The sequence below is a fragment of the Callorhinchus milii genome, unplaced genomic scaffold (assembly GCF_018977255.1).
Source record: "Callorhinchus milii isolate IMCB2004 unplaced genomic scaffold, IMCB_Cmil_1.0 Scaffold23, whole genome shotgun sequence".
NCBI lineage: Eukaryota > Metazoa > Chordata > Chondrichthyes > Chimaeriformes > Callorhinchidae > Callorhinchus > Callorhinchus milii.
The window spans coordinates 8,877,217-8,904,354 of record NW_024704764.1 but is presented as its reverse complement, the minus strand read 5'-3'; the positions used below and the strand labels follow the sequence as shown (position 1 = coordinate 8,904,354).

Genomic DNA, 27,138 nt, shown 5'->3' with positions numbered 1-27,138 from the left:
CGCGGGATACACTGTAAAGTGAACTGACTGTGTATTATTTGTGGGCGAAACGCGGCGGCCGATTGCGCGCGGCAGCGTCCCCCCGCAAACACCGTCGTGGATTGAAGTGACCGATTTATTATTTTTTTTCTCTTGAGGGATTATTATTAAGCGTGTGATAATAATAATAATAACAACAACAATAATAATAATCCTCGAATTTGATATAGCGCTTTTCACATCTTCTGGACCTCTCAAAGCGCTTCACAGAATAGACTGTAAAGTGCATTGACTCTATATTTGAGGGCGATGTAGTAATCGTTATATTATATATGAAATTATGATATTCTATATCACATAATAACAGTAATAATAATAAACCTTGCACTTGTTTGACACACCACCTTATCACGTCTTCGAGATGTCTCAGAGCACTTCACCGACTACGGGTGTATCGCAAAGCAGATTGACTGTGTATTTTGTGGGCGGAACAAGGCAATATAGTGATAATACGGTTTGATATAGCGCCTTATCGGGTCTTGGAGACCTCTCAAAGTACTGTGTGGGATTTTACTGCAAAGTGTAGTGACCGTGTTCCGTAGGCGAACGCAGCAATGTCAACTCAGTATTGGAATCCATGGCCAGGCTGGTCTGGGACAGAGAGACTGAGCGTATGCGTCAGCTCGCAGGTTGCCCGCCCTGATACATAGCACAGAGAAAAGATGGTGTGCCTCAAAACAACCTGCTTTTTCTTTACGTACTGCACTGTCCCACTTCAGTTCAACGAGGTCTAAGCCTTTGAAAGTAGAAAGTTACAGTGTCTGTTTCTCGTAACCCCCTCAACGAGCGACGACAACGCACGAGATTTACACGGCGCCTTTCACGTCGGGAGGACGTCCCCAGGTGGTGGGACACTCGGGGATTTGGACCCGAGCTGGGGGTTGGGGATCAGGAAGGGTGGAGGGCAGGGAGGGTGGGGGGGTAGGAAGGTGACCGAAGGCGCGGTCAACGAGCAGGGTCTTGAGACGTGCCTTGAAGGAGGCGAGGGAGGGAACAAGGCGAAGGGACTGGCGGACGGAGTCGCAAAGAGTGAGGGGTAGAGAGGCTGAATGCCCGACCGCTGCTGGGGCCGGGGGAGGACGTAGAGCAGCCCGAAGCCTCAAGAACTTTGCGGCAAATGTTTTTTCTACGCAGTTAAGTCAGGGTTTTGAGTAGCGGTGATGTTCTCCCCACCTCATTGTTATGTGAGCCCTGCTCAGTACTCCTTTGGCATAAGCATACAGAATTTGACACTGGAGCTATAATTAACTGAGAATTATATTTAGAAGCGCAACCACTTTTATTTCGCGCCGTGCGCTGTCGGGGGTGAGACGTCTCGTTTCAAAACAGTGAAGCCCCTAGCAACAATAAACCAGCCAATGTCAAGGAATATGTTGGCAATTCTAAATGACTACCTGGTCCATTATCACAAAAAATATCCAGATTGACATGAGCAGAGAGGTGTGTTAGCACCGCCTTATGGTCGAAGAGAGAACCAGCACATTTTCTTGACTTAACCTCTTTATTAACACTTAACGATAGTAATCTTTGCGTTTGATATCTTGTCATTGTCGTTGAGTGTTTCGCAGGGTTCGACTGTGAGGCGGTGTGACGACTGTGTATTTTGTGTGTGTTACGTGTTACCAGGCTTGCGTGCGCGTGTGATTAGCGTGGCGAAGCTACGTGACAGACAGGCCAACTAACGAGCAGGAAGGCGCTTCCGTCCTTGATCAATGAATCAACAGCAGCAGGATGTGGGGAAAGCAGGTTTTTCACAGGAAACCAGAAGCTAAAAGCGAAAAACATCCAACAAAAAAAATCAGCCGCCAAGTAAGCGACTGATCGAATTTATCTGCGGATTGTTGGACAGGACACCAGGAGACAAGATGATCCGCAGCCAGTGACGTGCCGTACACCACAGTACGCCGAGAAGCAGATTAATCCGAATTTGAGGGTAAACTTGGACATCCAGTAACACAACATGGAAGAGTTAAAATTAAATTGAGAGAAACACATCAAAACAGTGCGAGTCTCCGATTGGAAAACGCCTACAGGGTGCGCTGTTGTCAACGCCATCAACGACACTGAGGCGAGAATTCCTCACTGGAGGGCAGGGCTGACGGTCAGCAAACGGAAGTCCACGGGTCACTCCCTCCATTCACAAACTTTGCGCCAATGTCACACCGGCTCGGGAGCGAGCAAGGAGGTTGCTGACCCGAAGCCGGTCGAGTTTCCTGCAGGCCGTCATGTTCTGTACGGCGCCCAGGGTCCGCATCCCGCGCGATAAAATCTCCACCAACGCTTCCCCCCCCCTAACACGTTCTCCGGGGACACTGCACTCCTGAAGGGCACTGTATAAACACAAGTCGTTGTGGTTGTCGTTGTGGTTGTAGCCTCCGATCAACCCCCAAAGTCTAGACTTGGGCTTGAACCCACCGGTTTCTGATTCCCCCCCCAACCCCTTCCCAAAAATAACTCAAGCGCTTAGCAACTGAGCCAGGGCTGACTCCTTTCGACTTAGACCAACCCTGGAGGGAATTGATTGATTGGGAATTGGGGCTCAATGAGCGGAGAGGACTTTGTTAACAACAATCCCTCGCGTCCGATCCAGCGCCCCATCCCGTCGTCGAGACGTTCTCAAAGGGCTTCACCGGAATACACTGTAAAAGCGGAGTGACCGTGCGGTTTGCGGGCAAAAAAAGGCGGCAGCCCAAATTGCTCACAGCAGCTTTGCTCGGAGAGCCGGATTGAACGGCTGTGCTGAAACGTGACATTCTCTGCCAACGGAAAGCGCTTAGCAAGTAGTTTTGGTACTACAATGAGCACTCGGCTTGCCCGCTGTGCAAACAGTTGTGCGCGGCGATCTGTGTGCCCTGCTTTACAGCTGCCTCGCTGGCCATCAGCTCTGGTCAGTGTCCTCAACGCGGCGCAATCGAGCTCAGTGGCCCTTGTTTGCAGGCATTCCTTCCTAAGTTACGTTGTTTTCGAGCGTGCATTCCACCACAGATGTGCCTGAGCCTGCGCTATGCATTTCCCGGTTGCTTCCTAACTATTCTAATCATTCAGGGGAGGGTGGGGAAGCAAGGCAATCTGGCAGTCCAGCCCCACACAGCTAGGTGGAGTCAGACCATGCCCTTTTAAGTAAGCTTGTGTGTGTGTGTAAAAAAAAATTGGATGTCTCTTGAGCAGCTGTGTAACTGGAACAAGAGCACACGCATATAGTCTCTCCCCCTCTCGCGCTCACTCTCTCCCTGGCGCTCTCTCTCTCTCTCTCTCTCTCTGTGTCTGTCTGCCTGTCTCTGTACAGTACTGGCTTGCATCCCAGTGCACAGAGTTTGCGGATCAGTCGTTATTTATATCTCGCTCCGCGCTCTCTCTAGCTATGGCCGAGTCCTTGAGGAACGAAGAGCTGGAAAGCGCCGAGCTGCTGAAGGAGGAAGAGGAGGAGGAGGAGGACGAGGAAGCTCACAATGAGAGCCCCAAGTACGCGGAGCAGGGCAAGATCAACGGAGTCCTGGTGCTCACCCTCCTGGACAAGGTGGTGGGGATGGTGGACCAGATCCAGAGCAGCCAGCAGCAGCTGGAGCGCAGGCACCTGGAGATGGAGACGGCCGTCTTTCACATCCAGAACGAGCTGACCAAACTCAACAAGTCCCACTCCACCACCAGCAACGAGGTCAGCAAGATGCTGGAGAAGCTGCGCAAGGTCAGTGTCAACGTCAAGACCATCAAACACAACATGGAGAAGCAGGGGACCCAGATCAGGAAGCTGGAGGCCAACGAAGCCACCTTATTGAAGCGCAACAACTTCAAAGTGATGATCTACCAGGTGAGGACACTCTCGCTCTCTGGCTCTCTACCTCTTTCTCTGTCCCGCGCTCTCGTCGCGGTGGTTTATTACGATATCGCCTCTCGGCCCGGCTCGGCTCGGCTCGGCTCAGCCAGCGTGAGTTTAGTTTAAGGAGCTTAAGCTCCCGGTTAAAAAAAAAGTGTCGTGTTTCCAAGGAAGCTCGGCTTACAGGGACGGATAAAGTGCTTCTTCTGTATCGGGCATCATTTCTTTCCTATTCCTTTTCCTTTCAAGGTCTTCTCTGTCCCTTGCTCTCTCTCTCTCTCTCTCTCTCTCGCTCTCTCTCTCTTCCCGCTATACTCCACCCGTTAATGTTTGATAGAAGTCCAGGGTGGAGGGGGTGTGGGGGAATGGTGGGGCGGGGGGGGGGGGTGAGAGAGACGGAGAAGGGGGGGGTGGGGTGGTGGGGGGGGTGGAAATGGTTCTTTTTGCTGTGACCGAGAAACAATGCAACGTGCGAGTGACCCGAGCCACACCGGTCTGCCATTTGCAAGCTGGTCGTTTCTTAACAGGTGAGAGACCGCGATAAGAATTTGGTGAGCTTCGGTCGCGCTGGCACGTGTCTCTGGTTGTATCCGTGAGCGTTCACCGTGAGACCCAATGTCCCCCCCTCCCATCACCAGCACCAGCACCAGCCCAAGCTCTCGCAACTCCACGGGATGCTTTTTTTTGTCCTGTGAGCGTGCAGGATTGTAGAGCTTCACAGCGCCGGAGAGGGTTTGGCTTTTTAGTGGCTCTCTGAGAGAGTAGTCTTACCTCTTCGATCGTGCTTACGGTCACCTCTTCCGCACCCCCTCAGCCACCCCTGCCCTCCCTTGCTCAGTGTCCAACCGCTTCCAAGCGACAGGCTACATCTCGCTCACAAAAATACACACCAAATACACTCGATTCACTTTCGCAGCATATTCCGGGAAGCGCTTTGAGAACAACAACAACAACAAGATTCCATTTATTGAGGACGTCCCAAGGCGCTGCACAGTTGGGTCAGGACCCGAGCATTGGGGGGGAAATGGTCAGGGTGAGGGGAGGGAAGGGAGGGAGCGAGGAGGGGGTAGAGAGTCGAGAGGGGAGCTGAAGGCACGGAACGTCTCAAATGTGTGACAAGGCGCTATATCAAATGCAAGGGTCATCATTATTATTGCCGCGTCAATGCAAATAGATGTTGTTACTACGAAGTGCAGTGACTGCATTTGTAGGAAAACGCAACACCCGCACAGTGAGTGACTCCCTCTCTCTGTGCGTGTGTTCATTTTAAATTAATGCAGATTAATGTGGAATATCGACAGGAATAAACTAGGTTGTCACACGCTCACAGTCACCTGATGATTTCCCCCCCCCCACCCCTTGCCTAAATCACAGAGTGTGCATTGTGTAATGGATGTAAAATGCTGAACACATTCACGCGTTCTTCTGAACCAACTGCTATTTTGTGCTGAACCGAGCAACGACTCCCACAGTTCAATTTCACCATAGATACAACAATAAATGTAAAATAATCCTCGCATTTGATACAGCGCCTTATCTCGTCTTCGAGACGTCTCAAAGCGCTTTCTCAGAATATACCGCAATTGACCGTGTGTTTTGTGGGCGGAACGCGGCAGCCGATTGCGTCCCCACAAGCAGTCGTGGATTGAAGTGACCGATTTTTTATTTTTTTTTGGGAAGGGATTGCGAAGGGGAAGGGGAATTGAAGAATTTTCACACAGGGAAGGTTATGGGAGGGTGGGGGGAGGGGGTGGGGAATAAGCCCGTGCATATTTTCTCAATCCGTTAGCACTTGCATGCCAATGTGTGACACGGCTCTGGATTGTTTGCACGAGGCTGCTTGCCGAGGCTTGACTCATATGAGGGAGGTGGAGTGGAGATAGGAATGCTTTATGCAGGGACTGGGATACAGGTTAAAGTTTGGTAAATAAACATTCACTGGCGACTGGGAGATTCTCGTTCCAGAGGTGGTGGAAATAATATACGCAGGAGACTCAATAAAGCAGGTAGTAGCTTAAGAGAGGACACTTAGAAACACCCATTCCTTCTTCATTCCTTCCTTCCCCCCTTTCCTTCACTCCCCCTTTCCCTGCTCCCCCCACTCTCTCTCCCTCCCTTCCTCACACACACACTCACCCTCTCGCCGGAGGTGTCGGAGTGTGCCGTCCTTCGGATGAGACATTAAACCGAGCTGTGTCCCTCGTATAGCAACCTTTCCGACGCGAAGGGCACTACACAGGGGTTATTTGTCGTCGTCGTTGTTGTCTATGTCTGTTCAGGTGGACGTTAAAGATCCCACGGCGCTACTTGAAAGGAGAAGGGAGTTTCTCTCTCGCTCTTTCCTTCTTTCTCTCTCTCTCTCTCCCAGTGTCCTGGCCGATAATTCCCCCCCAACCCCTCAAATAAAATGGGTCACTCACTTCACAGCTGCTCGTGTGGGCGTTGCTGTGCACAACTTGAGCAGCGGGCAAGAGTACAGCCACGTTGGGCCAAATGGCCTCTTTCTGTGTTGAAAAAAGTTGTGGGATAAGTTCGTTGACCAAAGGTCCATCCGGTTCGCCTTCGAACCATCCTGGCAGTGGTCTGCACACATCGTGACCCAAACTGTACCCTGTTTCCCCAGATATTAATAACATAAGAGTTTGCTAAGCCAAAGACAATGCAACAAATTGACATCTGATGGCACCTTTCACTCTTTCGTTGGAGAGAATGTCTCAAAGGGCTAGACCATTCTGGGTGGGCATCTGAGCTGGGGTTGAGAGGTCAGGGAGTGGAGGTGGGGGGGGGGGGGGGAAGGCGGCGTGGGGGGAGGGTGGCGAATAGGATGGGGTTGGGGGACCGAAATCTCGGTCAAAAAGGTATGTTTTTTGAACAAGGCATCAAAGAGTGGGGGCAAAAGCAAATGTAAGGAGCGAGAGGGTGAGTGTGTGTGTGAGGAAGGGAGGGAGAGAGAGAGAGGGGGGAGGAGGGAAAGGGGGTAAGGAAGGAATGAGGAAGGAATGGGTGTTTCTAAGTGACCTCTCTAAGATATTCGCTGCTTTATTGAGTCTCCTGCGTATATTGTTTCCTCAGACTCTCGGAGGCTGGTACAGATTGGCCTCCTGATAATTGTGCGGCTCGTCCGTCCAAACATAACTCTGAGCTACGTGTAAAATATTCCACTGATCATTCACACTCACTCCCATTGTGCACAGATTCCGATCCAAGCAAAACAGCAAATGCTCGGCAGGTTCTGCAAACATTTACCAGGTTCCAATTACAATCCCCGTTCCAAGTCCGCTGTAGTTTCCAATGGATGTGGGGGAAGGTCCCACCACAGGGTTTTTGGTGCTGTGTCCGTTTCCAAGTGACCCCGTTCGTAACTGGCTCTCTGATCTCACCGCTCGGAGGCTCGGCTCCTGGCATCTCCGGTTCTCCGTGAACGCAGCGAGGTATCAGTTTGCGTTGTCCTCTCCGCTGTCGGAGGTGCCGACTTTCAGATGAGGTCCCGTCTGTGCCTGTTCTGATGGGCGCTATTCAAAAAGAGAAGAGATATTTTCTCTTCTTCCTCCCTCCCCTCCCTGTCTCCCTCCCTCCCTCCGTCCTTCCCTCCCTCCTTCACTCTCTCCTTCACTCCATCCCTCCTTTCCTCCATCTCCCTCCCATCGGGCAAACCTTCCCTCTCTTAATGCCTCTCTTCCAAAGAGTTGGCCAAAATCAGGAATTCACTCTCTGATCTCGCTCAGCGGTTTTTTTTTGGAGAGAATGATTAATGGATCATTAAATAATGGATCCCACACTACAAATAGTGGCATGGACTAGCTGGGAGGACTGGATTGTTCCTGTGCGGTAACAGTCTATGTATTTAATAATAATAATAATCGTTGCATTTGATATAGCGCCTCATCACGTCTTCAAGACGTCTCAAAGCGCTTCACGGAATAGACTGTAAAGTGAATGTAAAATGACTGTATGTTTTGCGGGCGGAAAAATAAATATATTTCCACGTATCGACCTAAAGAAGTGTTTGGTGTGCTCTGAGGAGATCAAGTCGAAGTTGGAATGGCCGCGTTTGTACAGCATTAGGACATCCAGAGGCTGTGTTGACAGACTGACCTGGACTCTCACCCTCACACCTCCTGAGGGTCACTTCCCGACCCTGTGACTGAGTGTGTGTGTCCCATCTTGGGATCTCCTCGCTTTGGCTCCACCGCAGAATACCATCAACGTGGGAGGTTGGGCTGTCAGCTCCCCAGCCCTCCCACTTCGAGGCAAGTATTCTCGGGGGCTGGGAGTTTCCACCTGGGTCTACAGTTACACCATTGGTGTAACATTTCAAAGAGTCCAGAGTTTGGTTAAACCCTTCAGTACTGCCTTAATTTTGAAACCAGTTTTCAGTAAGTTTTTTTAAAAAAAAGATTTGCTGAAAAACAGCTTCGAAGTTAGGCTACGACGGAATGCTTAAACTAAGCGCTCGGAGACTCTGCGCCAGGTGAAGGGCGCTGTGTAAATGCAAATTGTTGTCGGCGTTGAATTTAACAAGTTCTGGATGCTTTAAGATCCCGAGGAAGTAGTGTGAATCTTGGCGAAGAGGTGGGTTTTAAAGCTGGGACTCGAAGACAAACAGAGAGGGGTTAGATGGACAGGTAAAGGGAACGCGTACCAGAGGTTAGGAGATGTGGTAGTTTAAGGCTCGACCAGCGATGGGATGCAGAGAGAGTGGGGGGGGGGCGCGGGCTTTGGGGAGCAGAGGAATAATTATTATTATTATAACAATAAGGTAGGAGACGATCAGACAGAGATAAAGAGTACTGGGCAAAAGTGACAGGTAAGGGTGAGGACCATGATATGAAATGGATCTGCAGGGAGGCAGTGGAGCTTGGCTCAAATTCAACTGATAAAAGATGACGTGGGTTACAGAAAAACAGGAGAAGCTTTGAGACTCAACACATGGCTCTTTGGGATAGTGCCTGAAAAGCCAGAGATTCCTTGCTTTGTATTGTCTTTGGATGTGGCGTGGAATTTGCTGCAGGAACCTCGGGGGGGTGGGTGGTGGTGGGGGGGCGGTAGAGGTGGTGGGTGTTGTGTCCAGCAACAGTTGCCTCCAATCTTGCCGAGCCAACGTCAAGCTCGTTCTGCAGCTCAGCTCGCTCAATGTCTTTCACCAATGTCTCTGCCTCTCTTGCCTCTTCATTTTGCGGGTGAGTGTCAAATCCCAGAGCCAACCAACACGCTCACAGCTGGGGAACTCATCCACCACACTGTCTCTCTCTCTCTCTCGCTCTCCCTCAGTCTATTTGTGGTCTGGCTCGGTCTCTGGTGATTAATCCGGGTCCGGCATTTGGTATTTGCTGCTCATGTGAAAAGCAATCTGAATAGAAATAGACGGCTTGTTTATTTCTGTTATAATAGCTCCAAATACTAGGAGGAAGAGGGAGGGGTGTTGGTGGGGGGAGTGCGGTGGGGGGAGAGGGTGTTGGGCGGTGGGAGTCAGAGTGGGGCTCGGAACTGCAACTCAGGAAAGAAATCCAATTGTGTTAGCTTCGGCCTCACTATTCCAGCTGCGTGTGTTATGAAAGGGAAGTGCATTGTGTTCGCAAGAACAATTCGCATTGTCTCTCCGAAAACAATGGACGACAGGGGGTTCGCGGTGGCCTGTGGGCGCAAGATAATAATAATAATAATAATAATCCTTGCATTTGATATAGCGCTTTTCACGTCGGGAGGACGTCCCAAAGCGCTTCACAGAACACACTGTAAAGCGAATTGACTGTACATTTGTGGGCGAACGCGGCAGCCAATTGCGCACAGTAATGTCCCACAAAGTGTCGTAGATTGAAAATGACCAATTTATTATTGTTTTTGGTTTTGGAGGGATTATTATTAGGCTCTGTGTGGAGTAAGGAAACTTGCCCAAGGTTTCACCCTCTGCCTGGAATTGAACTCAGGTCTCTCGCTTGCAAAGCGAGTGCTCTAACCACTGAGCTACAGGACTCCCTCACGGTCTCAGCCCTGAGGTCCTCCTCCGTCCGTAATATTTAAAAAAAAATTTTGCGGGATTTGGGAAACTGGTCAAATTCAAATTCGATCTTAATTCGGAAGCCGGTTTCGTGAACAAGAAAACGGGTTTCCAAAATTCCCCCAAATTTCTTGAACTTTGCCACCGTGTCAACGTTCGACTGGTTAACCCGTCTCAAGGCTAAGATCGGGAGGCGTTTCCGAGGCCCCGGTCTCCGTAGAAGGGTGCGTGCGGCCGTGGCTGTATGCACGTCGTTAAGCGGAGAATTTATCTCGAAGTAATCCTTGTCCACAGACACTTACAGACACACACACATACAACTGCACTGGTGCGTCAATTTAGACCGACACCGACACGGGGCTCGAGCCCACGAGCCACTGACCCCAGTTCTGTGAGTGCTATCGACCAAGCCAAGCTGTGCCTCGCTGAGTTGAATACCATCAATGCCATTCACGCGTTTAGATTCCAAAGGAGGAGGGAGGCAGGAGGGGGAAAAAAAACCTTCAATGATAATTACAAATTGAACCGCTGCCTATGGGGACGCTGCTGTGGAGAATCTTGCAGTCAGAATTATTGTAAATACACTTAACATGGTTGCCTAGCAGATGTGAGTCATCGCAGACAGGTCGGGTTGATTTTCCCAGATATCGGAAGTCTCTAGGGAGAGGCCTTGGATTGGGGGGGGAGGAGGGTCCATTGGTAGGGGAGAGGGGATCTCAGACAAGGGGAGGGATCTCATGTTGTAGAGAGGGTCTCTGGGAGAGGGGAAGGGCCCTGGGGTAGGGGGCCTCAGGCAGGGGGTGGAGGCAGGGGAGATGCCAATGTATTTGGTTCACGAGCCACTGATAGCCGGGGAAGTGGTCAATGTTCCCAATAAAGACAAGGTCCGCTTGTCCCCCGGGTTACCGGAATGCTGCAGGTCTATTTGTGTGCATCGGTGTCAAGAGTGAGGAGATCTCTGGCTGGATCACAGTCATCACTGCGCTGCTCCCTCACACGTGGGCGAAGGAACATCTGCAGTTTTACTGCCATTCATGAGATACTCCGCTCATTTCTATTTCTCCCGCAATAGCCTCCGGTTCCCTCGTCAAATACATTCTGCGTGTGTGTGTGTGTGACAACAACAACAACTTGCATTTATATAGCGCCCCCTCATGCAGGGTAGCATCCCAGAGCGCTTGACGTATGCGTGTGTGTGTGTGTGTATGTATGTGTATATGTGTGTGTGTATATGTATGTATGTGTGTATGTGTATATATGTGTGTGTGTGTATGTGTGCTTGTGTGTATGCGTATATGTATGTGTGTGTATGTATGTGTATATGTGTGTGTGTGTTTGTGTGTGTGTATATGTATGTGTGTGTATGTATGTGTATATGTGTGTGTGTGTGTATGTGTGTGTATGTATGTGTGTGTATGTGTATACCTGTGCGTTGTGTGTGTGTCTGCTTTGGGATGTCCTCCCGATGTGAAAGGTGCTATATGAATGTAACGTGTTGATGGTGGTGTTGTGTTGTTGCTGGGGGAGGGAGATAGAGAGGGGAATATAAGGCATGATATCAAATGCAAGGATTAAAAGTATTATTATTATTATTATTATCGCGATCGAGTGGCTGTTTCTTTGCAAACTCAGGTCCGTTTTCCAACACTCATCAGCCTCGACTGTCGAACGTTGGGCGAGTCTTTCCTTCTGTTCCTGACTCTAAATGTTTCCAGCTCTGTTTCACAGCTTCCTGGCCACAGGATCTATTGGCAACGGACTATCCAAGAGGAGTGGAGGGGTGGAGGGGTTGGGGGGGGGGAGGGAGGGAAATCCAGCAACAGTAATTTTTTCCATGTTTGCGAGCGAGACTGTTTGATTTATGCGACCGGCAGCCGGTGCCAAAGAAGCCGTTGAAAAATGTTCTCCCTTAAAGGCACAGCCCTCACGCTTCTCACTGCGTTGAGCGCTCAGGAAACAAGCGGGGAAAAAAAGTCAAGCGTAGGAATGTAGGAACAGGACGAGGCCATTCAGCCCCTCGAGCCTGCTCCGCCATTCTATTAGATCAGGGCTGTATCTGTACCTCAACTCCAATTCGGTTGTGACATTTCTTCCGCTTCTCCATCCCGGAGTCTCTCCAACTCGCTCGCTCGCTCTCTCTCTCTCCCTCCCTCCACTCTCCGAGGACGTCAAAGGGGCCGTATAATTCTTTGGAGAACTTTGCAAGGGTTAAGATGGTGGGTTGGGCCACTCATTCCGCCGAATGTTTCTGGCAAGGTCTTGGGGTTTGGATCCCGTTGAAATTCTTGCCTTATCAACCGCTCTATTTATCTCGGCAGAGGCTGGTACTGACAGCCTTCGCTCCACCACCCCACCCACCCCCTTCCCCCCACCCCAATGGCTGGAACTCGCTCCCAAATTCCCTTCTCCACACTCCTCTCCCTCTTCAATCTGCCTAAAATTCCACCTGATCTTCAACCGGTCAAATCCCAGAGATAGATTGTTGGAATGGAATGCGCTCTCTCTCTCTCTCTCTTTCTCTTTCTCTCTCCTCTCTCTGGAGGGACACATTCTGCGTTACCTAATTCCGGGAAATATTAGGCGCAGGTTAGGTTGGCGAGAGCCAAGGCTTGGGGTGGGTGGTGGGGGGGGGGAAGCCCAGAGTGTGCGTTGGGGTAACTGTTGGAGTCTATCTGAGCATTAACAAGACCCCTTGCTCCCAACTCCCACACACCCGCCCAGCAACCCCATGCGTTGGAGGCAGTAAATGCGAGAGGGGGTGGGTGTGGGGTGGGAGGGGGGGTTGGGGGGGGCAAGAGCATTTGCAACAGAGGGCAGCAACGAAATGGTTAAACTTCAGCGCTACGCTCACTAATGCGAAGCAGATGTTTACTTAGAGCTCGTTCGTTCGCTGAAAGAAATGGAATTTACAATTCAGTTTGGTTCCCAGAAGTTTTTTTTTAAAAAAAAAACATTCCGAAACCATTTTCAGGTTCGAAGTAAGAGAGGAGAAAGGCGAAATGTCTTTCGGTCCGAACTGGAACCTTCGCGTGGTTAGTTAATTAGTTAGTCAGTCAGATAGTCAGTCAGTCTTAGTCTCTCACCTCTGAGCCACAAGGCGTTGTGTGAGTCTTGCCTATCTGGTCATTCCTCAGAGGTCTCTTAACAACTAACAACAACAAATGGCATTTACCCAGACCCTGCCTTTCGCGTCGGGAGGACGTCCCAAGGCGCTGGACAGTCGGGGGTTAGCACCCGAGCTGAGGGTTGGGATCAGGAGGGGTTGGAGGGCAGGGATAGGAGGCTGACCCAGAGCGCTGTCAAACAAAAGGGTCTTGAGATGTGTCTTGAAGGAGGCGAGGGAGGGAGCGAGGCGAAGGGCCTGTGGGATGGAGTTGTAGAGGGTGGTGGGGGGGCAGAGAAGCTGTGTTCCTATGACTGTCCTAAACTTGCCCTCGGCAACACTGATACCTGTGCCATCTTGTCCTGCTGCTTGCATCTACGGGTATTGTCCTGGCTTCACGTTATCAAACTTAGCATCTCAGCAAAGCCTCTGAGTCACCTCGTGCGGAGGCTGAGCAGCCCTAGCTTGCCTCGGTATCTTTCGCAGCTCGATCCCTCTAACCCCGAGGAGGAACCTCGCTGCTCCCACTGCACTGCGGGAGACTTTACCGCGGTGTCAACTCATAGAATCGTGGAATCTGGCGGCACAGATGGAGGCCGTTCGGCCCACGTGCCTGGGTCGGCTCTTTGAAAGAGCCACCAACTAATCTCGCTCCCCCGCTCTTACCCCAATAGCCCTGCAGATCTTTCATTTTCAAGTACCTATCTAATTCCCCATTGGAAGCTATCGGCAAATCTGCTTTTCAGGCAGCGCGTTCCAGACCGTAACAAATCTCTGGGTTAAAAAAGAAAATTGCCTCGTCTCCCCCCTGGTTCTTTTGCCAATTAACTTAAATCTGGGTCCTCTGGTTACTGACCCACCCGCTCGCCAGTGACACTGTAAGCTATTTTTTTAACGTATAACCAGAGCCTCTGTTGTTTCTATTTGAAAATAAATCTCGTGACTCATCCACAGATAAAAAGCTCGCGGAGGAGTGAGTGGGGCGGGGGTGTGGGGGCGGAGGAGAGTAAAAGACTGTCATGCTCTGTTGCCTGGACAATGACTAACATAATAACGGGTCAATAGCCCAGGACGGCCTGAATGGAAAAAAAATCTCTCGAGTTGCTGAGCGCTTTTTGTGTGTTTATACACAGCAATTAGACCAGTGTGCTTTCCCAGCAACCGTTTGTGTTGTTAGTCCAGACGGGGGGTGGTGGGGGGTATCTGGCCGGGGGGGGGGGGGGGCGGGAAGCATTTCATGAACCCGGGGTTGGAGAAAGACAGCTTTCCAGCTGAGCTTCTCTGTATAAGGAACAGGGAGGAGAGCTGCCTTTGAACAATTCCTGCGTTCTTTATTTAAAGAGCTGCCGTCACCTTTTCCATCAGCTTCTGGGCATGCTCGGTCCTCGAGACAGCCTGCCTCTCCTTCCCTCTGTCTCTCTGCGTCTCTCTCTTTCTCTCTCTCTCTCTCTCTATCTCGGAGTCCTGTAACTCAGTGGTTAGTTAGACCTCTCGCCTCGCAAGCGAGAGGACCTGGGTTCGATTCACGGGCGGGTCAGGGAGAAACGTTAGGCGAGTTTCCTTACTCCACAAACACACACACACACACACACACACGCCTCTGTTTACTTAGCAGTAAGTCGGAACCTGGCTATTAGTCAATTGGCGGATCGCTTTTCTGGGGGTGATAATCCCTTTAAAAAAATGAAATAAACAATAATGATAATGTGATCACTCAATCCACGAGTGTTTGTGGGGACGCTGTTGTGTGCAATTGGCTGCTGTGTTTCGCCCCCAAAATAGTCAATTCACTTTACAGTATATTCTGTGAAGCGCTTTGAGACGTCTCGAAGATAAGCTGATAAGGCGCTGTATCGAATGGGAGGATTATTGCGATGATGATTATTGCATTGAACCTCTCATGCCAGGATTTGAGCTTGCAATCCAGGCTGGACAGTTATACCAAGGCAGTGCTGTGTCATCATTCGAGGTGCCTTCCTCCTGGATGATACGTTAAACCTTGTCTTGGCTGTTGGCGCTGGAGAAAGGGAAGAGCGGGGAGTCTACCTGTGTTTGCTTCCCTCGTCCAACAACGGGGTGGGCGGGAAGCGGAGGGAAGGGTAAGCGCAGGTAAATTCCTGTCGGGGTGGACATTAAAGAACCCACTGTGCTATTCGACAAGAAAAGGGTTGTGTTTTCCCCGTGTTCTGACTGACGATCCCAAAATTTGGTCATTCCGCGTGGGACGTCGCTCCCCACGAAGGGGCTGCCGGGGTTCACCTATACTGAGAAATACGCGGTCGTTACACTTCACTCTGTGGGGGGAAAAAAAAACTCTGGGATGTGATTTGAGCGGTTTTGACGTGATACGACAAGAATTATTACTATTCCATTATTACCAGCAGTGGCTGCAGTACTGAATTACAGTCACGAGGTGATGCTGCTGCACTAGGCAAGTCCACTACTCGGTGACCCTCGGTCCTGTTTGATCTCCCTTTAAACACAGGTGGCAATACAGTTTGCACGCACAGCTAAATATTAATAATAATAATCCTCGATTTGATCCAGCGCCTTATCCCGTCTGGAGGACGTCTCAAAGCGCTTCGCAGGATAGACTGTCAAGTGAATTGACTGTGTATTTTGTGGGTGAAAGGCGGCAGCCAATTGCGCACAGCGGCGTCCCCACAAACAGTCGTGGATTGAGTGACCATGTTATTATTTTTATGTATTTAGTTATATGAAGGGATTATCACACACACACACCCCCCCCGGAAAAGCGATCTGCGAGTCGACTAACATCCGGGTTCCTACTTACTGCTCGTCAAACAGAGGCGTGTGGAATAAGGAAACTTGTCTAACATTTCACCCCGCCCGGGAATCGAACCCAGATCCTCTCGCTTGCGAGGCGAGTGCTGCGATCACTGAGCTACAGGGTTCCACAACGCCTTGAGTTCTGCGGACGAGACGGTTAAGTGTTATCGCTCCTGGAGGAAGAGTGGCCTCCTCCTATTCTTTATGTGGGTGAAGGTTTAGAAGCCTATTTTAATAACTGTTGCTCAAGTGATGAAACATGGCTGTGAATTTCTCAGCTTGTGGATCCATTTCAGTCGAGGGCCAAGTCAGACCACCGAGGGACATTGAAGAGTCCAGAAATATCAACATCGCATCTTTGCCTGCTGACGTCTTCAAACAGTTTGATCCCACTGACCGAGATAGGGAAAGGGGAGAGGGTGTTGGGGGGGGGGGAGCGTAACAAAAGAAAGAAGTATAAATGAATCACCATGACAGGATATTTTCATTTCTGATATCCACAAACTCTGGCCTCTTACGCTTAACCCTTCCTCCTTTCAACTCGCCATGCGACGTTTGAGATCTCAGCTACAACCTCTTCGACCACGAGTTAAGACCCCACCATCCAACTCCTCGCCTCCAACCCCCACCTATCTTCCACTTTCCTCGACGCCCTGCACAGTTCCCGAGACGTTATCCAAGGCGAAGACGCTGTGTAAAATGCAAGTTGTTGTTGTTGGTTTGACAAAATAATGACAATAATAATCCCTGGCATTTGATACAGCGCCTCATCCCGTCTTCGAGACGTCTCAAAGCGCTGCACAGGACACACTGTAAAGTGAATTGACTGTATATTTTGTGGGCGAACGCGGCAGCCGATTGCGCGCAGCAGCGTCCCCCACAAACAGTCGTGGATTGAGTGACCACATTTTATTTATTAAAGGAAAATTATGTGGTCAATGAACGATCTTCTCACTTCCCCTCCCGATGGATTCATGAGGGCATCACCATTCTGGTCTGCGATCCATCAATTGCACTTACCATCTCGTTCATTTCAGACACCATTACAGGGAATTTTTTGTGACGGTATTTTCAGGTTAAGTGTGATTTTTTTTTTGGGGGGGTCCATTAATAATCAACACCTTTGCATTTCATATCTTTCAGGATGAAACACCATTGGCTACCAAATTAAGTCTTGGGAAATCCATCAAGGAAAGCCTGAAAGTGCCAGAGGAAGATGGGGGGGAGACAGGGGTAGTCATCCACGAGAACCAAGCTGAGCACGAGAACATCTCCCTCTCGTCTGACGAAGACGTAGAGCTGGAGATCATCGAAGAGGAGACTACGGCAGTGCGCCTGAGGAAAACCAGCACAAAGCGAATGGATGACTTCAAGAAAGCGTTCACCAAGGAATCCATGGAAAAGACCAGGCTAAAGACCAAGAAAAACCTGGAGAGGACCAGGGAGAACCTGGAGAAGACGAAACACACCATTGAGAAAAAGATGAACAAGCTGGGCAACAAGATCGTGACGCAGGAGAGGAAAGAGAAGATGAAAGATTCGAGATCCAAGCTGAAGAAATCCTTCACCCCGGACCATGCCAGATCGGCGAGGTGTAAGAAGTCGGTGTACAAAGTGGCGCCGTTCACGTTTATCGTCAACAAGGTCAGAGAGGGTGACGTGGTGATGGAAGAGGTGGAATGGTGGAAGGTATCAGAGACGAAGAGTTGGCGGAACACGAGCAAGACTCCACCGAGCTCCTCATCGAAGAGTTGCCCGATCTCCCCGAGCTGGATCAAGAAGCCCAAGAGTCTGAGCTTCTCTTGCTTGAGAAAAGGGGACGCGATTAATGACTTTTGCGGTATTTTAGTGGAAGTAATATCTGGTAAACTCTTGCTAGTTGGCCACAGCAACTAAACAGAATTGGAGGAAGGAAACCAAACGTGGAATAGTTTATTCATGCACAGATTGGAACATAATTACCAAACACTGGTCCAAAACATTGTAATCCCTCTTGAGTTAGTTATTCTAAGGATCCGGTTGTGACTAAAGTTTGCTTTGATGGGAAAAAGTCAGCTTCGTGTTCGCACAAAGAGACAGAGAAAGTTTCTAAGTCATTTTAATTTGAGTTTCATTCTGACCAGGGACCTTAATTACTGAGAGAATAGAGTGGAGCAGAGTGTGGGAACTATCTCTTAAGACTTAGTTCTGAAACCATCTAAGATAGATCATAGGAAGGTACCTGCACCATGAGTTTTGTAGGACATAAATCCAATAGGATTTGTGCCAATACACACACACCCCAGTTGCTCCCTCTGTTACGCATTGTTTGTTCACAATGTTTATTCAACATTGCAATCTCTCTATAACGTTGTTATTTCAATGGATTGAATGATGTATCGCCAGTGAAAGATTTTGCTTGGAGAAGGTCAGCCGCACTACGACCATAAAGTAGAAAGGCAATGTGTAAAATAGTCCGGCTCAATAACCTTCCGAATTTTAATTTTAATGCCACTCAATGGTAGCAATTGAAAGTAGGAGCAGGAGTTTGTGTGATTATAAAACAGGGCAAGGAGAAGGCAATGGGAGCCTAATTTTGCGGTATTTCTTAAGGGGGATTCCGAGTAAGGAACCTGAAGTTGTGCAAATGGGAAAATCCTTGCGGCGACCGGAATTTTACCCCGTCTCACCACGGGAATTCCTGATTAAGAAACACCGCAAATTGGAGTCCGCTCGATGACGATTAGGCGTGGGTAAGTGCTGTACAGGATGCGATAGGAAAAGTGGGGGGAACGGGGAATGATTCACTGCTGGGAAGGTTTACAGTTTGGCATCGGATCACGGAAAGGAAGAGTTAGTTGCTCTAGCCAACGTGGCAGGAGGAAAAAAAAAGACCATGTATGGTGCCCTCATGTTAGTCCACATCAATTGAAATCTTTCCCTCGGGCATCAGGTTGCTGATGTCTCACTTAACTGGGCATATTTTAACCTCACAGTTTTGTGTATTTTTGCTTTTTATATATAGTCCAATCCGATAACCAGGCCGAGGTCTAACGGACGCATTGCATGATATGGTTATTAAAAGTGCCTTATTTCTGTACAATATGGCGTCGCAAGCGCTTACGTATGCTCCAACGCAGTTTGCCGCGATAGCTAGTCATTCGACACACCGGGGATAGATAATCGCTCTTAGAACTGCAAAGTTGATCGTTTAGCATTTTCTCTTCAATGTCTAATTTTTTTTTTGAGAGGGGGCGAGAATCTATTCTAACAGGTTTTCTCTTTGCATTGTATGTAATATTCAAGGGAGGGAGGGAGGGAGGGAGGGTTGCAAAATAATAGGAGATGTATAGCCTGCTTGCTTAGGACTTGGAAACATAGCAGCGTCAGCATTTTTCTGTCGCAAGGTCACGCTAACACGCGGAAATGACTCTTTCCAACACTTCAACGTGGGTTATAATGTTATGAATAGTAATAATTATTCATAATGTTATGAATAGTAATAATCCCTTTTTTAAAAAAGTATTTAGTCACTCAATCTACGACTGTTTGTGGGGACGCTGCTGTGCGCAATTGGCTGCCGCGTTTCGGCCGCAAAAACATACAGTCAACTCACTTTACTCACTGTGAAGCGCTCTGAGACGCCTCGAAGACGTGATAAGGCGCTGTATCAAATGCGAGGATTCTTATTCTTATAAATGAGCCTTTGGCGGTGAGAGGTGACTGTGATCCAAGATGGTGATCCGTCTTTCAAATGCAAAACAGAATTTTCTTTGGGGACAAAAAAAAAAACCCTAGACTCCTCAAATTATCCATTTTTGTTTTGTATGTAAACAACAAGAACAACAACGACTTGCATTTATATAGCGCCCCTCAGCCAAGGTAGCGTGACAGAGCGCTAAACATCAACAAGGGAATTATTAAAGTGTAAAGTAAGACTGCAACCTGAAGATCAGCATCCAAATTTCAACACAGTGCCTTTTTAAGAAACATTTAGACGCGTAGAATTGGTATTTAGTTTGGGTTTGTGTGAGTGTGTGTGCGTGCGTGTGTTTGGGAGAAAGTTTTATATATACAGTATATATATATCAATCCAAGTACAGTATATTTTTTTCAATACACTTAACATTTATGAATATACCATATGCAGCAGACTTTTGAAGCCGTGTCTTCTCTATATTTGCAAATGTAGACAAATGCTTAACAATCCGTAATAAACACAGTCTTGTATGTGACTTAAATCACCGTGTATGTATTCTTGTCTGCTAATCATTAACACATCCTCACGAAATGAGATGGACGGTCTTAGCTGGTTGGACCCCAGCAGTTACCCCCAACGCACACTCTGAGTCCCCAAGCCTTGGCTCTGGCCAACCTGCGCCTAATACTTTCCGGAATTGAGTAAGCAGGAGGCGTCCCTCCAGGGAGAGAGAGAGGGGGGATGCACGTTCCATTCTATCAATCTATCTCTGGGATTTGGTTTGGTTTGGACACTCTTAAGCAACTGTGATGGGTTTCCGGAGGTGTCAGACACCCCCCTGACTGACCCCCAAGAAAAATGTGAATTCTACTCTGGGTGTAGATCGATTTAATGGATCCGGAGAGATGCACTTCTGGGAAAAGCATCTTGTCTGCTCGGATAGTCCAGTCCAGTCTATTTACACTCCTTGTGTGAAGTCCTGTAGTGTAGTGGTTAGAGCACTTGCCTCGCAAACGAGAGGACCCGGGAATCGAACCCGGGTCCTCTCGATTCCCGGGCAGATAGGGCGAAACTTTAGTCAAATTTCCTTACTCCGCACGACTCTTTTTACCTGGCAGTAAGCAGGAACCCGGTCGTCAGTTGATGGGTGGATCGCTTTCCAAAAATAAATAAAAATGTAAGAAAACAAAAGTTAAAAATAAGCCCTTCACAAAAAAAAAGTGTTTATCTGTTCAACGTCTCTTGCCTGAGCTTGATTCCCACAGCCTTTTGGGGAAGGGAGGGAGAGAGCTCCAGATTTCCACTACTCTTTGGTGAGAAACTGCTTCCTGATATTGAGTGCTAAGGGTTAGATAAGCCACCACAAGCGCACTGATGAAATCTAGACACACTTGCAGAGGTGAGGTGACATGTGTTTGCCTCAAATGTCGTTACAAAAGGATTGAAATGAGAAACTGGCTGTGAAATTCAGCGATGTCTGGAAGCGATAAGGCAAGGATTGTTATGTTATTATACTGTTCATACTGAAACCAGAATCTAGCCTGGCATGATTGAGAATGGCGCGAGATACGCAGCCACACAGAAAACCCCCATGAATTGCAATGCGGACTGCCGTCATAACAATGCCCGCAACCGTCCGTCAGTCTTGGGCTGCCATTGCTTGCCCGCTGTTGGGTCAATTGCTTCCATTCCATCGCAGACGTGCTGAGTGAGTGAGAAAGAGGATTGCACGTTCCGTAGAGTCACGTAGCGTAGTGGATAGACCACTCGCCTCGCAAGCGAGAGGACCTGGGTTTGATTCCCGGGCAGGCAGGCAGGCAGGGCGAAAGGTCAGGCAAGTTTCCTCACCACACACACACACACACACCTCTATTTACCCGGTGGTAAGTCGGAACTCGGTTGTTAATCGATTGGCGGATCGCTTTTCCGGGGGCAATAATCCCTTCAAGAAAATGAAATAACTAATAACAATAATAATTTGGTCACTTCAATCCACGGCTGTTTGTGGGGGACGCTGCCGTGCGCAATTGGCTGCCGCGTCTCGCCCACAAAATATACAGCCAATCCACTTTACACTATCTTCTGTGAAGCGCTTTGAGACGTCTCGAGGACGTGATAAGGCGCTGTATCAAATGCAACTATTATTAGTATTATTATTATGGAAAATACATTAGAATATGCAGCACAGAAACAGGCCATTCGGCCCAACTGGGTCTATGCCGGTGTTTATTCTCCACATGAGCCTCCTCCTGCTCTTCCTCAACTAAGCTTTCAAGCAGAGCCTTCTATTCCTTTCTCCCTTATGTACCTCTCTAGCTTTCCCTTAAATACATCTTTGCTATGAGAGCGAATGAGCTGAAATGCCTTCCTTACCCAAAGCTGCCTTGCGATTTGGTGAAACGACGTTAGTTAAAATGATTGTTTCCCAGATATTGAAACTGCGCTGTTAATTTCCTGTAGGAATAGACATGTTCAGTCCAGGAATTTGCTTCCAATATCTGGGGCCATTTTTTTGTGGGGTGGGAAAACCCGACACTCGACAGTCTGTCCTATCGTGTGAAGCGGTTTGAGATGTACTGCTGACAGGAAAGGCATTATATCTAAACACAAGGAATTATCATTTAATTTCCTTCCCCATGCGATCGCAACCCCAAATTCCTGTCAATTGCTTACTCGCCTAATTGTTGTTTACAGGATGTTTGCTCACGCGGTTTGCCTTCATAACAGCTTTCACTTAATTTCTAATTCATCTCAATTCGCGAGGGTCGGGGTGTGCTTTATTTCTCATGCGAAAGGCACTCTGTGGAAAGGAATCAATTCATCTTTCTCCTTCAGATGGTGAGCAATCCTGTTAAACATTTCCAGGACACTTCAGTATTGGCACAGAACCAAAAGGCTCTTCCGTCATTCGTGTCTAAATCATCAATAGTTCATTCCGTTTCTCTAAGACCACTGAAGGCCCATTGAAGTCTACCTCTCTGTGCCAGGGCCCTCCTATCTTTAAACTCATTCATACATGATGCTATTAATTATTCTTAAACAGGAACAACTGCTGTATCGATACTATGCACTTAACGGAAACATGACAAATTTTCGAGCAAAGCAAGTTTTGGTAAACCCTTCTGTGTAGTTGATGTAGGGAAGTGCAAGCCATTAACTACGCACATATTCAGGAACTGACCGATCAATAAATGAATGACCAGCATGTGTAACAAGAGCGATTATCTCAAAATAATAATCTTTACATTTGAGCTATGCACCTCAGGAATAAATTGAGCGAATGGGAAGGTTGGGACTTCACAGAAAACTCTTCAATGTAATTCGCTGTATCAAATGCAAGAATTATTTACTCAACACTCAGTGAGTTGGAATCGTAGTCTTACGGCACAAAAGTTGGCCATTTGGCCCATCGTGCCTGTGTCGGTTCTTTGAAAGAGCCACCAACTAGTCCCAATCCCCCTCGCTCTTACTCCATATATTTCCCTTTTAAGTATATATTCCATTCCCTTTGGAAGGTTATTATTGGATCTGCTTCCACCATCCTTTCAGGCGGTGAGTTCCAGATGGTAACAACTTGCTGGTTAAAAACATTTCTCCTCGTCTCTCGACGTCTGCTTCGGCGTCTCTAGACGTCTGCTTCGGTTGTGGAAAACATGAGTGAGGACCTGCTGAAGAAGAGCAATGGGGAAAGATTGGCAAAAAACTCGAATCCATTTTAGACTCAGTTCCCGAGTATAAAAGTTGCAAAGCAGAGAAAGGTCACGTCAGTCATGTGCAGCCACCGCACAGGCCAACAAGATATTTGGGAACCAACTTAACAAATAGTTTCTTCCCAAGATTAATCTTCTTGCAATGACCTGCAATGAACTGTGCTCGTAAATGACACGAGAGCAGAACTCCATGACATTCTTCCGGTTACTGGAGACCCCTGTTTCTGCAGCATGGATCCCTTATCGGGAAATCCTGTTAGGAAATACTGCATATTATTACCCTCCCGTTATTGTGTATGAAACAGGTCCAACCCCGGATCTTCTCATAGTCTATTCCTCTGCTCGCCGCCTCCCCTCATTTATCTCACAATCCCGAGCCCTTTTGAGGCACCAGTTCGCCACTGGGTCCATCGCTTATAAACAGAGCCCATGAAAATGGGGGGAAATCTTTTTGTCGCTCGGCACACAAAAGGTTACCAGCCAAGCTTTCAGTTCCTGCACCTCCGAAACTATGGAACACCCTCCCTCCCCCCTACCCCTCCGCCTCGGCCACTCTCTTTCCGTCTGTAAGTCCTACTTCAAATCCTACACACATATGGATCCTCCCCACCACGCGCCCCCCCCCCCCGCCCCCCCCAACTTGGCGTCCGACTCTGCCCTTGTAAAGTGCTCAGAGGCATTGCCCTAACATGAAGGGCGCTGTACAAACTGAAGTTTTTGTTGTTGACAATACATAGATTAAGAGGAGAGTTGAGTTCAGTTATTATTCAACCCCTGGAGGGTCAGGAGGACGTTTTTACAGTTCTATTTGTGAAGAGTAATTAGGGTTTTCAGTTCAATTAGATTAAGTTCCTGGAAAAACCTAGTCTTTAAATCCGAAAAAAATCCATCTCTAATGATGCCATGTTGGCTGCCGCGGTAAATGCACAGTGTTGTCCATTCTGTCACGTTGCCCGCTGTGCCTCTCGTTCTGTACTGGCTCTGCTTACACTAAAACCTTCCCAGCAAAGCAGGAGACAACGTCTATTAGAGGTTCTCGGCAACTGGACATGGGATTTGGAGGGAGGAAGAGAAAGTCACGCTGTGCAAAGAAATGTCCACTCATCAATAAAAGTAGAAAAAAATCATCAAAAAATACATCAAAAAATAAACAGGCTCTTGTTAACCGATCCTTACTTTTATTTGACTCTTTCAGTCTTCCCATTCAATCTAACATCTCAAAACTCAGGAAATTATAAAATCCCTGACTGTCCAGCGCCTTGGGACGTCCTCCCGACGTGAAAGGCGCTGCGTAAAGGTCATTTGTCGTTGTTATAATACTTGCATTTGAACATAGAATCCTACGCCTCAGAGCGCCTCACATGAGTTACCGTAAAGTGTAGTGACTGCGTATTTCGCAGGTGAACTCGGCAGCAAAGGTGCACACAGCACCGGCCAACAAATAGCCAATGATCCTTTCCATTTGGGGAATTGTCAGCCTGGAAACTTGGGGAGAAACTCTTCTCTTCCCTTTTGAAATAGTGCCACGAGATATCTCAGGCAGGCAGGACCGCAGCTTGACGTCTCACCCAAAAGACGTCTCTTCCAACAACGTCTGCACTGGGGAGTCGGTCTAGACTGTGAGCTCAAAGTCTGATGTGGGGGGGGCTTGAACCCACAACCCCAAGAGGTGAGAGGCGCGACCAACTGAACCACAGCGTGACACTCAATTATTACTATAGCAAAAGGAGGTAATCTTAGGTAACACTTGTCTGAAGTGTTAAAAAAACGTGAATGAAGCTTTGTCTCAATTACGGGAATGAGAGATTGAATCAGAAAATAACTATCAGATGTCATGCACAGGAACAAAGTGGGTCATTCAGACGAATCTACTGAGCATTGAGAGCAAAGTATTGCTAGTAAATCAGATGCAGTTATTTCAGATTAGTTCCATGTATTAGGTAACTTGACAATGATTCGCTCGTAATAATTTGACGGGGTCGTGTCGAGTTTTTCTCTTTTTTCCAAAAAACCAAATCGAAAAAAAATAAGAAGCCGAACTAAATTCACTTTGGGGGCAAAAGGCAACGAAAGTCAATTTGGAAGCAAACGTAAAAAAAAAAAAGCAGCTTTCTTTTTGGTCGGAAAAAAAAATAAGGGCGGCCAGAAGATTGTGGGTTCGAACCCCTCTCCCCCCCACCCTCCACGTTGGGGAGTTGAACTCACATAGTCCAGGTTGAATCTCCAGTGCAATGCATGGGGGGGGGGGGGGCAGGAGGGGGGGGCTACCAGACAATAATAACAACAATTAAAATACTTCCATTGGTGATAGCGCCTTATCGTGTCATCGTGGAGTCCTGTGGTTGAGCATTCGCTTTGCAAGTGAGAGACCTGAGTTCAATTCCAGGCAGAGGGCGAAACCTTGGGCAAGTTTCCTTACTCCACACAGAGTCTAATAATATTCCCTCCAAAACCAAAAACAATAATAAATTGGTCATTTTCAATCTACGACTGTTTGTGGGACATTGCTGTGCGCAATTGGCTGCCGCGTTCGCCCACAAATATACAGTCAATTCACTTTACAGTGTGTTCTGTGAAGCGCTTTGGGACGTCCTCCCGACGGGAAAAGCGCTATATCAAATGCGAGGATTATTATTATTATTATTGAGACGTCTCAAAGCGCTTCGCGGGACGTACGACAAAATAATGACGACAACAACAATAATAATCCTGGCATTTGACATAGCGGCTGAGGAGTCCCGTAGCTCAGCGGTTAGAGCACTCGCCTGGCAAGCGAGAGACCTGGGTTCGATTCCCGGCAGGTCAGGTCAGGGCGAGACATTGGGCAAGTTTCCTTACTCCACACGGCCAACAATAATAATCCCTCCAGAGAAAAAAACAATAAATTGGTCGACTGTTTGTTTGGGGCGGGGGGTGGGGGGGGGGGGGGGAGACGCCGCTGTGCCGCGTTTCGCCCACAAGATATACAGTCAATTCGCTTTACGGTGTGTCCTGCGCAGCGCTTCGAGACGTCTCGAAGACGCGATGAGGCGCCGTATCAAATGCCAGGGCTGTTATTATCACCGCGCCTTCGAGAGGCCGCGGGGGGGTGGGGGGGGGTGGTGGGCGGGGGAGGAGGCCGTGGGGGTGGGTGGGGGGGGGGAGCCATGGTGGGGGTGGCGGGGGAGGGAGGCCGTGGGGGGTGGCGGGGGAGGGGGCAGAGGGGGAGGGGGTCTGTGGGTGGCGGTGGCGGGGGCGTGGTGGGGGGGGTTGGCGGCGGAAGGGGAGGGGGGCTGTGGGTGGCGGTGGGCGTGATGGTGGGGGGTTTGGCGGCGAAGGGGGAGGGGGGTCTGCGGGTGGCAGGGTGGGGGCGGGGTGGTGGGTGGGGGGGGGGGTTGTCGGCGGAGGGGGGGAGTGGGGGCGCGAAACGGAAACGGTTTGTCAAACCGCCCCGACTCCCACGGCCGGGGAGGGGAGGGGGGAGGGGGGAGGGGGGAGGGGGGGTTTGGGGGGATTCCTGTTGTAAGTTGTTTTGTTTTCCCATTGGGAAAGAGGGAGAAAGAGAGAGAGAGAGAGAGAAGGAGACAACACACACACACAACACACAAAAAAAAATTCCCATCACTGTGTCCCTGTGGCACTCCTGACACAGGCGCCTACGTCACCGCTGCCAGGAACTCAGCTGACTTCGCAGCCGCGGCGGCGCTTCCGGGAACGGCGTCTCCCTCCCTCCGGGCGCCGCCTCTCCAACCAGCGCTGGGGCTGGGCCGGGCCGGGCGGTCCGGCGGGAGGTCGGGAAGGGGACTCGGAAGAGCCCCCTGCGGTGGGCGGGGCGGTGGGCGGAGACAAAGTGCGGGGGAGGGAGGGGAGGTGGTTACGCCCCCTTTTTTTCTCTCGCTCGCTCTCTCGCTCGCCTCGCTCGCTCGCGCGCGCGCGCGCGCGTGCGCTCGCAACCTAACCTGCTGCGACCCGGTCAAGGTCCCGCCCCCTCCCTCCCTTCTTCCCTCCAATCATGACGGCGCGGCG

At 49.2% G+C, this 27,138-nt stretch overlaps 1 protein-coding gene and 1 non-coding gene across 3 annotated transcripts; both read left to right on the top strand.

Annotated features, from left to right (window-relative positions):
- The first annotated feature begins 1,956 nt into the window (after positions 1-1,956).
- On the top strand, positions 1,957-19,968 carry cavin1 (caveolae associated protein 1). 2 transcript variants are annotated; one of them, XM_007909495.2, is made up of 3 exons: positions 1,957-1,972; positions 3,399-3,847; positions 16,888-19,968. In XM_007909495.2, exons 2-3 carry the CDS (start codon positions 3,401-3,403, stop codon positions 17,638-17,640), a joined length of 1,200 nt encoding a protein of 399 aa, XP_007907686.2. In that variant the 5' UTR covers positions 1,957-1,972; positions 3,399-3,400; the 3' UTR covers positions 17,641-19,968. The 2 variants fall into 2 exon arrangements, with proteins under 2 accessions (XP_007907686.2, XP_007907684.2); XM_007909493.2 differs by lacking the exon at positions 1,957-1,972 and adding an exon at positions 3,074-3,159.
- A 5,899-nt stretch (positions 19,969-25,867) lies between these two features.
- Positions 25,868-25,939, top strand: trnaa-ggc. The gene has a single exon. It is a non-coding gene; the product is annotated as a tRNA-Ala (tRNA).
- The last annotated feature ends 1,199 nt before the right edge of the window (positions 25,940-27,138 follow it).

Bases quoted from the DNA above. Each gene is read 5' to 3' on its own strand.
- cavin1 (XM_007909495.2), top strand. From the start codon at position 3,401: ATGGCCGAGTCCTTGAGGAACGAAGAGCTGGAAAGCGCCGAGCTGCTG. The intron at 3,848-16,887 runs GTGAGGACACTC...CATATCTTTCAG, and splicing joins TCAAAGTGATGATCTACCAG to GATGAAACACCATTGGCTAC.